This window comes from Tachyglossus aculeatus, chromosome 20 (assembly GCF_015852505.1).
Source record: "Tachyglossus aculeatus isolate mTacAcu1 chromosome 20, mTacAcu1.pri, whole genome shotgun sequence".
NCBI lineage: Eukaryota > Metazoa > Chordata > Mammalia > Monotremata > Tachyglossidae > Tachyglossus > Tachyglossus aculeatus.
The window spans coordinates 31,730,461-31,744,386 of record NC_052085.1 but is presented as its reverse complement, the minus strand read 5'-3'; the positions used below and the strand labels follow the sequence as shown (position 1 = coordinate 31,744,386).

Here is a 13,926-nt window from a genome sequence, read left to right as displayed (position 1 = left end):
GCCTGGGGCGGGCTCCCATGAATGGAGAGGAAGTGGAGGAGGGGGGCCCAAGGAGGCCGGGGAGAAGCCGGCGGGGAGGCCGTGGAAGAGGCCGGGAGAAAGAAAGCAGAGTGAGGGCTGGAGAAAGTGGGAGACGAGCGGCTGTTTCTCTGGGTGGAGCAGGTGTGGGCCCCGGGCCGTGTGGTGGGCAAACCCGCTGGCCCATGTACGAGGGGGAGGCCGGGAGAAGCCCGCGCTTTGGAAAAATGAGTTCCTCAACGGCTCCGGGGGCCGGCAAGGAGTCTCTTCCGTCCAGCAGCCCCGAGCGGGCGGGCCGCGCTCCGGATGGGACCCCGGCGCCGGCTCCGAAATGGGTCCCGGAGGGCACGGGGCCGGGCCTTACGTGTTGGCACGGGGGGCAGAACCACTCTCCATCGGGGATGACCATCAGAGGGGGGCGGAGGCAGGCCGTGTGGTAGCCGCTGTCGCACGAGTCGCAAAGGAGGATCTGCAAACCGAGCTGGGCTCAGAGTCGCTCGGGGGGCCCGGGCGGGGGGGGCCGCCGGGGTTGGGGGGGGGGAGCGCTCTGGGCCCCGGGACCAGGACCGAGGGAAGAGATGGCACGGACCGGGGGCCGGCCCTGCGGTCCCTCCCGCAGGGCCACTGGAAAACGGCCAGCGCCGCCCGCCCGCCCACCCGCCCAGCGCTCTCCTCTTCAGCCCCGTGGGTCGCTCCAGACCCGAGAAGCGGCGCGAGCGGAGGACGGCGACCCCGGACAGACCGCCCGGATGAGGCCGGCCGCCTCTTCCTGGGACGGGGCGAGGGGCCGCGGCGGGGGCTCCGACCCGACCACCCTAGCCCGAGGCCCGCGGCCCGGGGGCCCCCGCCCCGCCCCGACCGTGGCCCCGCCGCCCCCGGACTCACCAGCTCGGGGTGGTTGGGAAGACCGCACTTCCTGCACGGCTCGTCGTCGTCCGCCGGGGCGGCCTCTTCGCTCTCCTTGGCGTCTTCCTCGCCCGAGCCCGCCGAAGACTTGTCGCTCTGGGACTCGTCGCTCTCGTCGTTGCTGGAGTACTTCCACCGGCCCCGGCTCCGGGACCCCATCCACCGAGCTCTGCTTTTCGATTTGAACTGGGAGTGAGGCACGCAGGGAAGGGAAGGAGGGGAGGCGAAAGGGATGGGGGGTGCGGGGGGGGGGGGGGGGGAGGGGGCACCGTTAGAGTCAGGTCCAGCGGGCTCGGGCGCCCGGTCCCCGGGGCCTAGGCTCACAGTCACCGTCTCAACTCGGCGGGCAGAGCCGGGCGCCGAGACGTGTACGGGTGGGCGAGGGGCCGGCCCTCCTGTTGGTGGGGTGGGGTGGGGTGGGGTGAGGCCGGGCGGGGGAGCCTAGGTTGGGCAGGGAAAGGAGAAAAGAAACGGGCAACGTCATCGGAGGTAGAAGCGCGACCGCTACGGCCAACCGCTCCACGAAGCCGCGCCCTAAGAGCCAGTCTCCGGACGGAGGGCCTTTCTGGCCCCCAGTGCCGTCCCCGGGAGGCAGCGGGCCGGGAGAGGAAACCGCCTCTGAATTCGGGCCCGGAAAGTCACCCTTCCGAACCCGAAAACTGCCGGTGTTTCTCCTCTTGCCCCAAGAAATTGGATGACCCTGGGTCTACTGCCCACGCTAGCCTGGGCATCTGGGCCCGGATCCGAAAAGTCCAACTCTCAGACTGAAATTCCCCTGTCCTGGAGAGAGGAACCGGGCAACCGTATCCCGGGTGGGATACTTGGGAGCAAAAAGCCAGAAGCCTGCGGGAGGCGGAGGGGACCAGAGTTTCACGGCCACTTGGGAATCTTTGGGTTCGAGGAAAGAAACGGCAATTTGAACCCGGGGTGTCTCCAGCACCCACGCTCCCCTTCGGCACCCTCCAACCTTCCTTTGCCCAGCGAAGGGGGCTCTTCCTGCAGGTCAGTCCGTCTGCCTGGGTGGGGTGGGTATCCCACCTTGAGACGGAAGCTCGTTAATGCCAACGGACGCTAGAGAACGAGGACGCTTCCGAGGTCTGGGTCTCCCCTAACCTAGGGCCCAGCCGGGGTGGCGGGGCCCCTCAGATTTCTGACTACCTTCTAAGAGTTCATTTCTGAGGCCCGTGGGCATCAGATCCCTGCCCTGGCGACGACGGCCTCCCTCCCTCGTCCACCCCGCCGCCCTCCTCCTTCCCTGCTTTTTCCTTTCTGCCTTTCAGACCGGGCTTCTTCAGGTTCCTTTCCTGCAACGTCGGGCGTGGCTACCCGGACGGGCCCCGGTCACTCTCATAAGGCAAATTCCGCAGAATTCCGATCGTCCTATCGCGGGGGACGGACGGAGGGGGAGCGCCTCGAAACCCCCGGACTTTGTCTTCCGGAGCCCCGTCCGAAGGGGAGTCTCCCATCCGCGGGGCGAGGGGGCTCCCCCTCCCACGAGCCCGTCCTCCCGCCCCAAAGCAGAGGTGAACCCCCCCTCTCTCCCGGGGCGGCGGCGGCTCACCTTGTTCACCCTGGAGTTGGCGTCCCTGTCGGGTTTCCGCAGGTTCTCCTTCTTGTCGGGTCTGGACGCCCAGGCCGAGTCGTCGTCGTCGTCCTCCTCGCCGCCGCCGTCGTCCCCGTTCCGCCTTTTCTCTGCCCTCTGGTCCCGGGTCTCGGCCACCTTGGCCGTGGGCCTGGAGATCCTCGGGGACCTGCGGAGCTGCGGGCCGGCGACGGCCTTCTCCTCCTCTTCCCCCTGCGCCTCCGCCTTCCCCCGCACGGCCGGCGTCTGGGCGGGAGCCCCTTCGGCCGGCTTCTTCTTGCGGCTCGAGATCCTGATGGTCAACTTGATGCCCTCCTTCTGCCTCTCCGAGGTGATCTCGGGGCTCCCGGGGGCAGCGGGCTCCTCCGGCTCCTCCTCGTCCTCCTCTTCCTCCTCGCGCAGCTTGTGCTTCGACCCGCTCTTGGGGGCCGAGGACTCCTTCTTGGCCTCCACGGGCTCCTGGCCGTTGGCGGGCCGGGCGCCGGCCGGGGCGCCCGCGGGGGCGTCGACGGTCCCCGGGGTCGGGGCCTCGGGGGCGGTCTGCCGGCGGGGGCCGGGCCCTTCCGGCGAGCCCGGCGGCGGCCGCTTCGGCTCGGGTCGGGGTTCGGACGCCGCCCCGTCCCCGCCCCGCTGCTGCTCCTCGTCCTCCACCTCCTCCTCTATGGGGCTGAGGCCGGGGGCCTCCGCGGTGGGCTGCGCCCCTTCGGCCGCCTCCGGGCCCTCCCGGGCAGGGAGAGGCCCGGGCCGGGCCGGCTGCCCGCCGGACGGCTCCTCGGGCTTCTGGGAGCCGGGGTCCGGGCCGGGCGGTGCCGGCGGGAGCGGCGCCGGGTCCCTGGGCCGCCCGCGGGCCTCCCTCTCGAGGGGGCCCACCTCCTCCCCGGCCGCCCCCCTCTGGCTGCCGCTTCCCGGGCCCTCCGCCTCCCGCCCCGGGGCCGCCCCCCGCTCCGCCTCGCCGCTCCGGGCCCCCTGGCCGGCGGGGTGGAAGGGCCCGGGGGCGGCGGGCCCCCCGGCGACGCCGTTCCTCTCCCTGGCCCCGCCGCCCCCGGCGTCCCCGGCCGAGGGGAACCTGGCTTCGGCCTGCTCGGCCCCGGTCCTGGGGGCCGCCTCCCCGTTGACCAGCGGCTTCCCGTCGGGGCCCAGGGCCGGGCCGGCGGGGTGGCGCCTGCAGGGATCCCCGTCGGGCTTCCCGTCCTCCCGTGGCCCGTCCCTGGCGGGGGCCAGCGGCCGAGCCAGCGGCCCCTTGACGGGGCTGTCGAAGTCCTCGCTCAGCTTGAGCTCCCGCTTCTTCAGGGGGATCTTGGCCTGCTGGTCGTTCTTCAGTCTCTCCGTGTCTTCCGCCGACTTCTCCAGGGTCTCCGGGGGGGGCTTGACGGCCGCGCAGAAGTCCAGCCGGTCGGGGTCGTGGGCGGCCACCTTCTCCGTGCTGCTCCGGGCCTCCTTGGGGTCGGGTCGGCCCTCCCTGGGCTCCGCCTTGACGGGCTTGACGTTCTCCTTGAAGGAATCCCTCTCCTCTCTGATGGTCTGCCTCTCCTCTGCCTCCGGCGGGGGCCGCTCCAGCTTCACGATGACGGGCGTCTTCACGGGCTCCTTCTCTTCCGCCTTCTCCGCTTTGACGGCCGCCTCGGGGGGGCCGGGGGCCGGGGGGCTCCCCGCCCCCTTAGGCCGCTCTCCCGCCTCTGCCGCCGCCGTCTCCTCTTTCGGCGGCAGTTCGCCCTCTGCAAGATCAGAGAGGGCTAGCGTTACCCGGAGACTCCGAAACCCTTCCTGGGAAAGACGGCTGGGATCGCCCCGGGGGCGGGAGCGAGGCCTCTCGAGGAAGGACGGGGGGCGAGGGAGGCCGGGGCGCCGGAAAGGTGGGCTGGGAATGCACGGCAATGGAAGCAGCTGGAAACGGGGGGGCGGAGGCCGAGAGGGATGCCCAGTGTCGCTTCTACACACCTACGGTGCTCGGCCGTCAGGTCCCGGGCGATTCTGGAACGACCCGTGAGCCTACGGGAAAACCTACCCCAGGATAGAAGCCGTTCACCACACAACCCCGTTTCCAAGGAAGGAAGCCCTGCGGTGCTGGGGTTGGGAAGGGAGCCCGGGGTGAACGGGTGGCAGCCCTGGGCCGGCCGGGCCCTGACTAGGTGAGGCCCGGGCGGGGGCGGATCTTTATCGTACCTTTATTTTTTTTTAAATGGTATTTGTTAGGCGCTTATTATGTGCCAGGCGCCGTACGAAGCGCTGGCGTGGATAGGGGCTGAACAGGTTGGACACAGTCCGTGTCCTCACAGTCTTCATCCCCGTCATACAGATGAGGTAACTGAGGCCCAGGGAAGTGCCTCGCCCAAGGTCACACGGCGGGCGTGTGGCGGGATTAGAACTCGGGTCCTCTGGATTCCCGGGCCTGGGCTCTTTCCTCTGGGCCATGCAGCTTCTCCAAGCAAGCCAAAGCGGGAGGTTGCTGAGGGGGGGCGGGAAGCCGGCATTGCCCCGAGGGGGATGAACAGAAGGAACCGAGGGGGAGGAAGCGCCCGTGGGAGCTTTGGCCAATTTGGGCCCGGGCGCTCCGTTTCCGAGCCGCTCCCACAGCCCTTCCGACCTACGCTTCCCTCTCCAACGGGGACAGACCATCTAGCACCCCCGACTCTCCCCCAGTGACGAAACACAGACTCTCCGCCACCCCCGGCTCGTCTCTCTCTGTCCCTGACTCTCCCCCGGTGACCCAGCCTGGGTCAGCGTGTCTTGGCGGAAAATGCACGGACTCGGGAGTTAGGGGACGTGGGTTCTAATCCCGGCTCTGCCGCTTGCCTGCTGAGTGACCTCGGGCAGGCCACTTCACTTCTCTGGGCCTCAGTTACCTCGTCTGGAAAATGGGGATTAAGGCGGTGAGCCCCACGTGGGACAACTTGATTACCCCGTATCTACCCCAGCGCTTAGAACAGTGCTTTTAGAATGTGAGCCCACTGTTGGGTAGGGACTGTCTCTATATGTTGCCAATTTGTACTTCCCAAGCGCTTAGTACAGTGCTCTGCACACAGTAAGTGCTCAATAAATACAATTGATGATGATGATGACGATGCTTGGCAGGTAGTAAGTGCTTAACAAATACCCTAATTATTATTATTATCCCCGACTCTCCCCAAGACCCGGACCATCCAACGCTCCCGGCTCTCCTTCCTCCAAGCCGCTACATACTCTCGGGAATGTTTCCCCGGGTCCGTTTGCCCTCAGGGATTCGGAGCTGCAGGGAACCCAGGGTCCATCGGGGTATTTAAGACTAGTCCGGTTCCGCAGCATTTTCTTGGGTGGCCAAAATTAAAACACCGGGGCCAGTGGGGAGACAGTTCACATATAAGCAGCATGACCACACTGAAGTAGCACCTCCCAGCAGGGCCCCAGGGATCGGGGAGAAGAGTTTTATGTGCTGGGCAACTGCCCAGAGGGGCAGGATATTAATATCCAGGAAATTCATCGGGCAGATATCAATTAGCAGTGATGCCGCTAGTTCTGCATTTAATTCTCTGACTGCCGAGGCAGCTTTCTAAGAGGTTACTACGTTTTCAAAGCCAGATGATGATTAATCCCTCCCTGGTGGTAATTAATATTGTTGTTATTATTGATCATCTCCGCGGCACCTCTGGGAGTGACGTTCGCAGACCCGACCGTAAAGTTGGGATTCTGCTAAATCAGAAGCAGCCGGCCGGGGACACCAACTCTTGGGTCCCGGCCGGCCCCCAGCCCTCCGATCCGGCAGGCCCCCGGGCCCCGACTCCCTCCCCGCGGTCTGACGGCGGGAGAGACGAGGTGGAGGAGGAAGAGGTGGAGGAGGAGGGGAGGACGAGAAGCTGCCGGGGGCGGCTTTGATGCCTCGAGGCTGGGAGGATGCCATGGACGGCCAGACGGCAGGCGTCTTCCCCCCACCACGGAACTCACCCGCCATCCTCCCTGTCGCCGCCCCATCCCCGGCTGGGCCCACCCGAGGGCCACACCTCCCTCAGAGACCCCCGTCAAGGGGGCGACGGGCCAGCCAGTGACCGTGGCCGCCGACGCCGGACCGGTCCGTCCATCCGACCCCCCGAGCACGGACCGACGCGTGCGAGGGAGCCGGCCCCGAGAGCGGGGGCGTCGGACGTCCCCGGCGAGTCGGAGAAGGGCCTCTAGGGCGGGCCCCCCGTCCCCACCCGCTTCCGACGAGGCCGCGGTCACTCTGGGAACCGTTCTGCGGCTCCCTGAGGACGCGCCCGGAGAAAGGTGGACCCGGAGCCGGCTCGGTGCCCGCTGCAGCCAGGGATCTCGTCTCCTACCTTTACTGGATTCCTCCAGCGCTTAGCACAGTGCTGAGCGCCCAGTAGGCGGTCAGGTCCTCGAGGGCAGAGATCGAGTCTTCGACCTGGACTGGACGTCCCCCAGCGCTCGGCGCAGTGCTCTGCACACCGGGACCCTGGCCTATACTGCCGGACTCCCTGCCGCCGAGGGTCGCCCGCTCCCCCCTCTTTGGAAACTGGAGGCCCTGCAGACCCCAAGGAGCCGGGAGATCCAAGGGGAACACTGAGCTCCCTGGCCTCGGCGCCCGACGTCACCTGGGGCCTAGAAGGGAAGCCAAAAAGGGGTCTCCACGCCTGCCAACGGGACCGCAAATGTTCTGAGGCAACTCGGGCGATCGTAGCCCTGCGGCTGGTGGCCTTTCCCTCTTCCACACGGCCCTTGGAGAGCGGGAGGGACGGAGGGAGGGAAGGAGGGAGGAAGAGAAGGAAGGAGGGCTCCAGGCTGGGGCACCCCCAGCTCAAAAAAGGACTAGCTTCAAAATCGGTTTGGGCCGAGTGCTCCGTCTCTTTCCTGTTTCTACAGTGACCATCCGTTTAAGATTCTCTAGACTGTGAGCCCGCTGTAGGGTAGGGACCGTCTCTACATGTTGCCAACTTGGACTTCCCAAGTGCTTAGAACAGTGCTCTGCACACAGTAATCAATCAATCAATCAATCGTATTTATTGAGCGCTCACTGTGTGCAGAGCACTGTACTAAGCGCTTGGGAAGTCCAAGTTGGCAACATATAGAGACAGTCCCTACCCAACAGTGGGCTCACAGTCTAGCACAGTAAGCACTCAATACATACGATTGAATTCTCTATGGTGTTGTCAGAGAGTTTCGACTCTCTCTTCTCTACACTCTAGGCTCGTCCTCTGGACTGTAAGCTTGTTGTGGGTAGGGAATGTGTCTGCTTATTAAGTTCTTAATACGGCGCTCTGCACACAGTAAGTGCTCAATAGTAAGAGCTCAATAAATATAATTGAATGATTAAACACGGGGGGGTGGGGGGAGCTGAGAGGGGAGCTGGGGAGGGGGGTGAGGAAGAGGGGAGCTGAGGGGAGCGATAAGAAGGGGAGGGTGAAGAGGAGGGAGATGCTCAGAAGGAGGAAGGATCCGAGGGGAGTGAGGAGCTGGGAGGGGGTGCGGAGGAGGAGGAGTGAGGAGTTGAGCTGGGGGAGGAAGAGAAGGGGAAACAAGCCAAAACCAAAACCTGGCTTGGGTGCCGCTCCGTCTTTCTTGGCGTCCCCGTCGTCCGTGCCGGGGCTTTCCTGCGAGGCCGGGTCCTGGTGGCTGCTGCTTTTCAACAGTGCAGGATCGATCTGGGCTTTCAGGAGCTCCAGGGTCTCAGCCAGCTCGTTTCGGTTTCTGACGGACGAGAGGAGAGAGATCAAACCACGGCACTGGCCTCCGGGACCCTGCACGAGAAGCGGCGTGGCCTAGGGGAGAGAGCCCGGGCCTGGGTTCTCGTACCGGCCACGCCACTTGTCTGTCGCGTTACCTTGGACAAGTCACTTCACTTCTCTGCGCCTCAGTTCCCTCATCTGTAAAATGGGGATTAAGACCGTGAGCCCCACACGGGGCACGGACGGTGCCCGACCTGATTAGCTTGGATCTACCCCAATGTTTAGCACAGTGCCTGACATAGAAATACGCCCTTAACAAATAGCATAACCAAAAAAAAAAAACAGGGGGGGCTCTCAGGATAAGGTCCGCTTGAAATGTAGCCACAAAAACCCCATATAGCCACTCAAGTGAACACACAAGCCACAAAATCTCTGCGCTGGACGGGTACGGTGAAGGTTGTTAGGTGGGTGTTCAGAGACGTCCGGTGGGGTGGCAAGGAGGAGCTGGGTGGGTGGGTGGGGGGCCACTAAAGCAGGAGACGAGGGCACCTGAAGTTGGGTGTTAAAGGAACTTGGCAATTACTGCCTGGCAAAACGTGGTGGCCACCGAGGAAGTTCCATGCCCTCACTTCATCTACGACTGACCGACCTGCCCCAGGCTGCAGCTGCCCGGTCTTTGGAAACTCAGAAATTCCCGTCTCCTCCCTCTTGGATGGGAACGACAGGAGAGTGCAGGCTTCACACGGAGGAGCTGGAATTTCAGGCCCAAGGTCACTGCCCACGTTTCCTGGAATGATCCGCTCAGGCGCTCACACGTGAGTTTCATATATGATGACCTATGTGGGCTCTCTCCCCCCCTTAGTCCACCGTAACCCATTTCGGCTCCGACAGACACATCTCGGACCCGGCCCATTTTGGCTCCTACAGAGGTGTTTCACGAGGTGCCGTTGACTCCGGTCCCGAGGGGGAGAAATCTCCCGGCCCGAGCTGACGGCCGATGGGGTAACATTTAAAAAATCAATAAGTAGGAGTGGCGCTTGGCTCACCTTGGGCACCGCATCCACACCGTCGCCACTAGCCCCGGTGCCCGCGGGTTTTCTGAGAAGCCAAAACTCTGCAGCCAGAGGAGAGTGGCCCAGAGGCCTTCCCTCACCGTGGCTCTCGAGGGCCGGGAGCGGGGAAGGGGGAGGCGAGGATCCCCTCCCGAGGAGCCGCCTCCGGACGGGCGGGGAGTTACCTGACAATGCACTTCCACGAGGACCCGTCCTGATCGTCCTGCTCTTCGATGTACATCCTGACGTTGTGGTCCTGGTCCAGCTGGTACCAGTAGAGGAGCCCGTCCCGGTCCCGGCCGATGGGCTGCAGGCGCATGGCGTCGGCGTCCTCCTCGTTGATGATGTTCTTGAACTTCAGGTTGTCGTCGAACTGGCACTCGCAGAGGTACTGGAAGGAAGGTGCGACGGCCTTTGAAACGGCCATCGGGGTGGGCGGCGGCAGTCCGGCTGGTCTTCCTCTCCCCGGCAGCTCCGTTTCCCCCTGTCTAGGGCCGGGAATTTCCGTAGGGCTCCCCACCCACCGTCCCCCGGTGCCCCACCGGTGGGTTTGGAGCAGCGAGCTGTGAGCCGGGGAGAGGAATTCAATGTATATCCCACCGCCCCGCCGTTCCTCGGAGGGTCCGGGATCCGCCGCCCCCATCCCCGAGTGCCGCTACGGCTCCGGTCCTGGGGGGAGGCGGGTCGGACACTGGGCGACCGAGAGGGTCCGTGGCCCGGGCTTTTCGGTGACGGGGCGCCCGCCCGCGAGGGCGGTCTCGGACGGATCGCCGAGCGCCGGGGACCGACTCGGAGGCGCGCGGGAGAGACCACGCGAGCCGGCCGACGAGGCCGCCCTCGCCCCTGGCGAGAGGCGTAAGGACGGTGGGTCCCCGAGTCGGGGGCGGTTGCCTTTCGGGCGGGCGGTCCTCCAGCTGAGAGAGAGGTTTCGGAGCGAAGGCCCGGGCACGAGGTGAACGGGTTACCTTCAGCAGGCCCAGTTTGCACTCAACGCTCATCTCCAGGTAGCCCTTCTTCTCCAGCTCCCAAGCCCATGTGCTGTTGAACTCCTGGCACATCTGTCGGACGAAGGCGACGGCGGCTCAGCACCCCGGGCCCCCGGCCCCCCACCCTCCCTCCCGGGCGAGCCCTCGGACTGACCACCGGCGGCCAGGCCGGAGGCCCTCCGGGTCACAGAAACCGAGCTTTACTGCGGGCAAGTGAAGACCCTCCCACAGGCAGCCACCGCAGTAATAGTACCATGATGATGATGATGATGATTAATAATAATACTAATCACGATAATAGAATATCTGCGGTATCTCGTAACCCACGCTATGGACCGTGCGCCGTACTAAGTGCTGGGGAACATACGATCAATCGAAGGACGGAGGTGAAAGACGGCAGCCCTGGGAGTCAGAGGACCTGGGTTCTAATTCCGGCTCTCCCGCTTGCCTGATTGTCTGCTCTGTGACCTTGGGCAAGTCACGTAACTTCTCTATGCCTCAGTTCCCCCAACTGTAAAATGGGGACTAAGACTGTGAATCCTACATGGGACAGGGACCGTGCCCAACCTGATTATCTCGTCTCTACCGGAGCGCTTAGAACAACGCCTGGGACCTAGTAAGCACTTCACAAAAACCACGATTATTATCATCATTATCGTGTACCTGCCCCAGCAGTCAAAATAGTGCTTGACACATACTAAGTGCTTAAACACCATAATAAGAAAAATAATAACCAGACACGGTCCAAGAGAGAGGAAGACTGGGTACTTTATCCTCATTTTACGGGAACTGAGGGAAAGAGAAGTTAGGTGACTTTCCCAAAGTCACATTCATTAATTCATTCGATCGTTTTACTGAGCGCTTACTGTGTGCAGAGCGCTGTACTAAGCACTTGCGTCCATAGTGGTGAAGCAGGGATTAGAACCCAGGTTTTTTGACTCTCAGGCTCCCTAAGCCACGCTACGAGAGGCCTGCAGCCTGCTCCTATTCCACTGCAGCTTTGCAGGCCAATACTGCCCGGGCGAAAATGGACCGAATTCACTACTCTAGGATGCTGTGCAACCTGCAACCAAAATCAGCGGCCAGATCAAGTGGGGTTGGGGTAAATTAGTGAATGAATGGCCCCATATGGGTTTTCACAAGGGTCAGGGGCGTTGGGAGGTCCAGCCGGGTCACGGGACATTAGGGGAGAGACACGGAAGGAGAGGGGAGCATCAGGGGCTCCTAATCGCGAGCCCCGAGTGGAAAAGATCTTGTATTTATTCCAGGGCTTAGCAGGATGCTGAGACCCAGACAAATCCCACAGCGAAGACTCGCTCAGATCGCTTCCCTGCCTTCCTGTATCCTCGTCTGTGTCATATTGGACTCCGCCACGCGCTCGGTCCACTAAGTGCTCAATAAATACCATCGGCTGATTGACCGTTTGAGGCGTCGGATGGTCGGTGCCGGGGCACCGGGGGAGAGTCAGGGATGGAGACGGGAGAGTCGGGGGTGTCGGACGGTCCTTGCTGGGTCATTAGAGTGAGGGGTGGAGAGGGGAGGGTCGGCGACGTTGGACGGTCCGTGCTGGGTCACTGGGGAAGAGTCAGGGATGGAGAGGGGAGGGTCGGGGGCGTCCAGGAGAGCGGCCAGCACCGTTCTTGCTGGTGCCGCTATCGGAGACAGCGTCCCGGGAAGGAAGGGCTGTGAGTCTGCACTATGATAATAATAATAATGGCATTTATTAAGCGCTTACTACGTGCAAAGCACCGTTCTAAGCTCTGGGGAGGTTACAAGGTGGTCAGTTTGTCCCACGGGGGGCTCACAGTCTTCAACCCCATTTTACAGATGAGGTAACTGAGGCACAGAGAAGTGACTGGCCCAAAGTCACACGGCTGACAACTGGCAGAGCTGGGACTTGAACCCACGACCTCTGACTCCAAAGGCAGGGGTCTTTCCGCTGAGCCACGCTGCTTCCCCGGCGTTGCGCAGGGTCTTATGTCCGCAAGACCGTCGGGGGACTAAAGCAATTCCGGGAGAGCATAAATTCCCAGAGGGCTGGGATGGTATCTTCCTCCTCAGCCCGTGGCACAGTGCCTGGGCCACGACAGGAGTTCGGGAACACCACTGGCTGACTCAAGCAAATCAGCCACTGGACCTTAAACCAAACTTATACGACTGCCTCTTTTCCAGGACTCTTGGGCTAGATTTCCATCGCTCGTTTAGATCGAGCGATCGATGGATAGGATGCGAGTGCCCGGCTGAAGCCGAGCCCTTTAAGAGGCGAGGGGAGCGAAACGCCGGGGGTGAAGAGAGGATGGGTGAGGTGAGGCAGGGTTTGTTCATTCATTCAATCGTATTTATTGAGCGATTACTGGGTGCAGAGCACTGGACTAAGCGCTTGGGAAGTACAAGTTGGCAACATATAGAGATGGTCCCTACCCAACAGTGGGCTCACAGTCTAGAAGGGGGGGGGGGGGCCGGCGGGGAGCCCGGAACCGAGGACCGCAGGAGGTGGAGAGGCCGGTACCGAGCAATGGACCGGACAGGGGCGAGAAGTGAGGCCTGAAGGGGATGGGAGCAGGAGGCGTGCCATGGCACTCGACCTGCGGAGGCCCAGGAGTGCCGGGCACCGGCCAGGCAACCCACCGGTGGTATTTACTGAGCCGCGTGCCTGGGTGAGGACCATACGGCAGGGTTGGCAGACACGTTCCCTGCCCGCAAGGGGCTTCCGGGAGGGACAACGGGAGCCGCTGCAGCCCCAGTGGGCGGGCCACGGACCTCCCCCGACGGGATGGATGCTGAGGGACTGAAACTCGACCCGTCCGGGGGGAACGACGGCAGCCACTCCCCGAGTTGGAGAGGATACGGACGTGGGCACGGCCGGCTGGGGAGAGGGCAACGGACGCCCCGCTATTGAGACGCGGCCACGGGGTGGTCTCTGTGGAGGGCAGGTGACCCTACGGAGAGAGGAGACTTTCCACCCCCAGCTCCTTGCGGGCTCCTCCCATTTCCCCAGGCTGCAGAATCAATCAACCAATCGATCGATGGTACCTACTGAGTGCTTACTGCGTGCACAGCACTGTACCGAACGCCTGGGCGAGTCCAAAACCAGAGCCGGCACACCCGCTCCCTGCCCACAGAGAGCTTCCAGTCTACAGGGGAGAGAGACGTTCAAACAGAGCCGGCGCCCATAAAGGAATCAGAATCCACCCCGACTGCCGGGCGGCCTTGGGGACGTAATGCATCTCGGCGGACATTCCTGGGGCCTTCTTTCCGTTCCTAGGTCAGTGCTCAGCGCCGGGCCCCCGAACCCGGGGACCCCGCGGGGTCTTATGCAAGGAGATCGTTTTGAAGATCAAACGCAACTTTGGTGAGGGGGGACCTCTCCCACTGTCCTCCCGGCATATTCGCAGTCCAGGGTCTTTTAAGGGGGTGCACGGGGGACCAGGCGAGGAGCACCGGATGCCCTTTGGTGCAGACAGAAATGGGGTTAAGACGCGTGGTCGGCCCCACGGCGAGGTGGGCGAGAGCTACCGAATAAAGAGATGCTACGACTCGAACCAGAGAACCTGGCCCAGGCCCTGCCTGGTGGGGACAGCACAATAGGAGGCAGAGACCCAATGGTGGGGAGGGACACGCGAGGGGGGTGATGTGCGCGGGCCGTGACAGAAGGCACACAAAACCACCCCTGGTTTCTCACAGGAAGTAGCGGCGGCTAACCGAGCCTCAGCCTCCTGCACTTTGATGCCGTTCCCACTTCGGTA

General features: G+C 63.4%; 1 protein-coding gene across 1 annotated transcript in view; it reads right to left on the bottom strand.

The window, feature by feature from the left end:
- RSF1 (remodeling and spacing factor 1) overlaps window positions 1-13,926 on the bottom strand; it is a 34,439-nt gene that overhangs the window by 6,447 nt on the left and 14,066 nt on the right. Inside the window, exons 5-10 of the mRNA XM_038761680.1 lie at window positions 10,160-10,252; window positions 9,380-9,585; window positions 8,010-8,164; window positions 2,486-4,221; window positions 904-1,110; window positions 383-487 (exon numbers count right to left, since the gene is read on the bottom strand). Of these exons, the coding sequence (XP_038617608.1) occupies window positions 383-487; window positions 904-1,110; window positions 2,486-4,221; window positions 8,010-8,164; window positions 9,380-9,585; window positions 10,160-10,252 (2,502 nt within the window). The remainder of the gene's footprint in view (window positions 1-382; window positions 488-903; window positions 1,111-2,485; window positions 4,222-8,009; window positions 8,165-9,379; window positions 9,586-10,159; window positions 10,253-13,926) is intronic.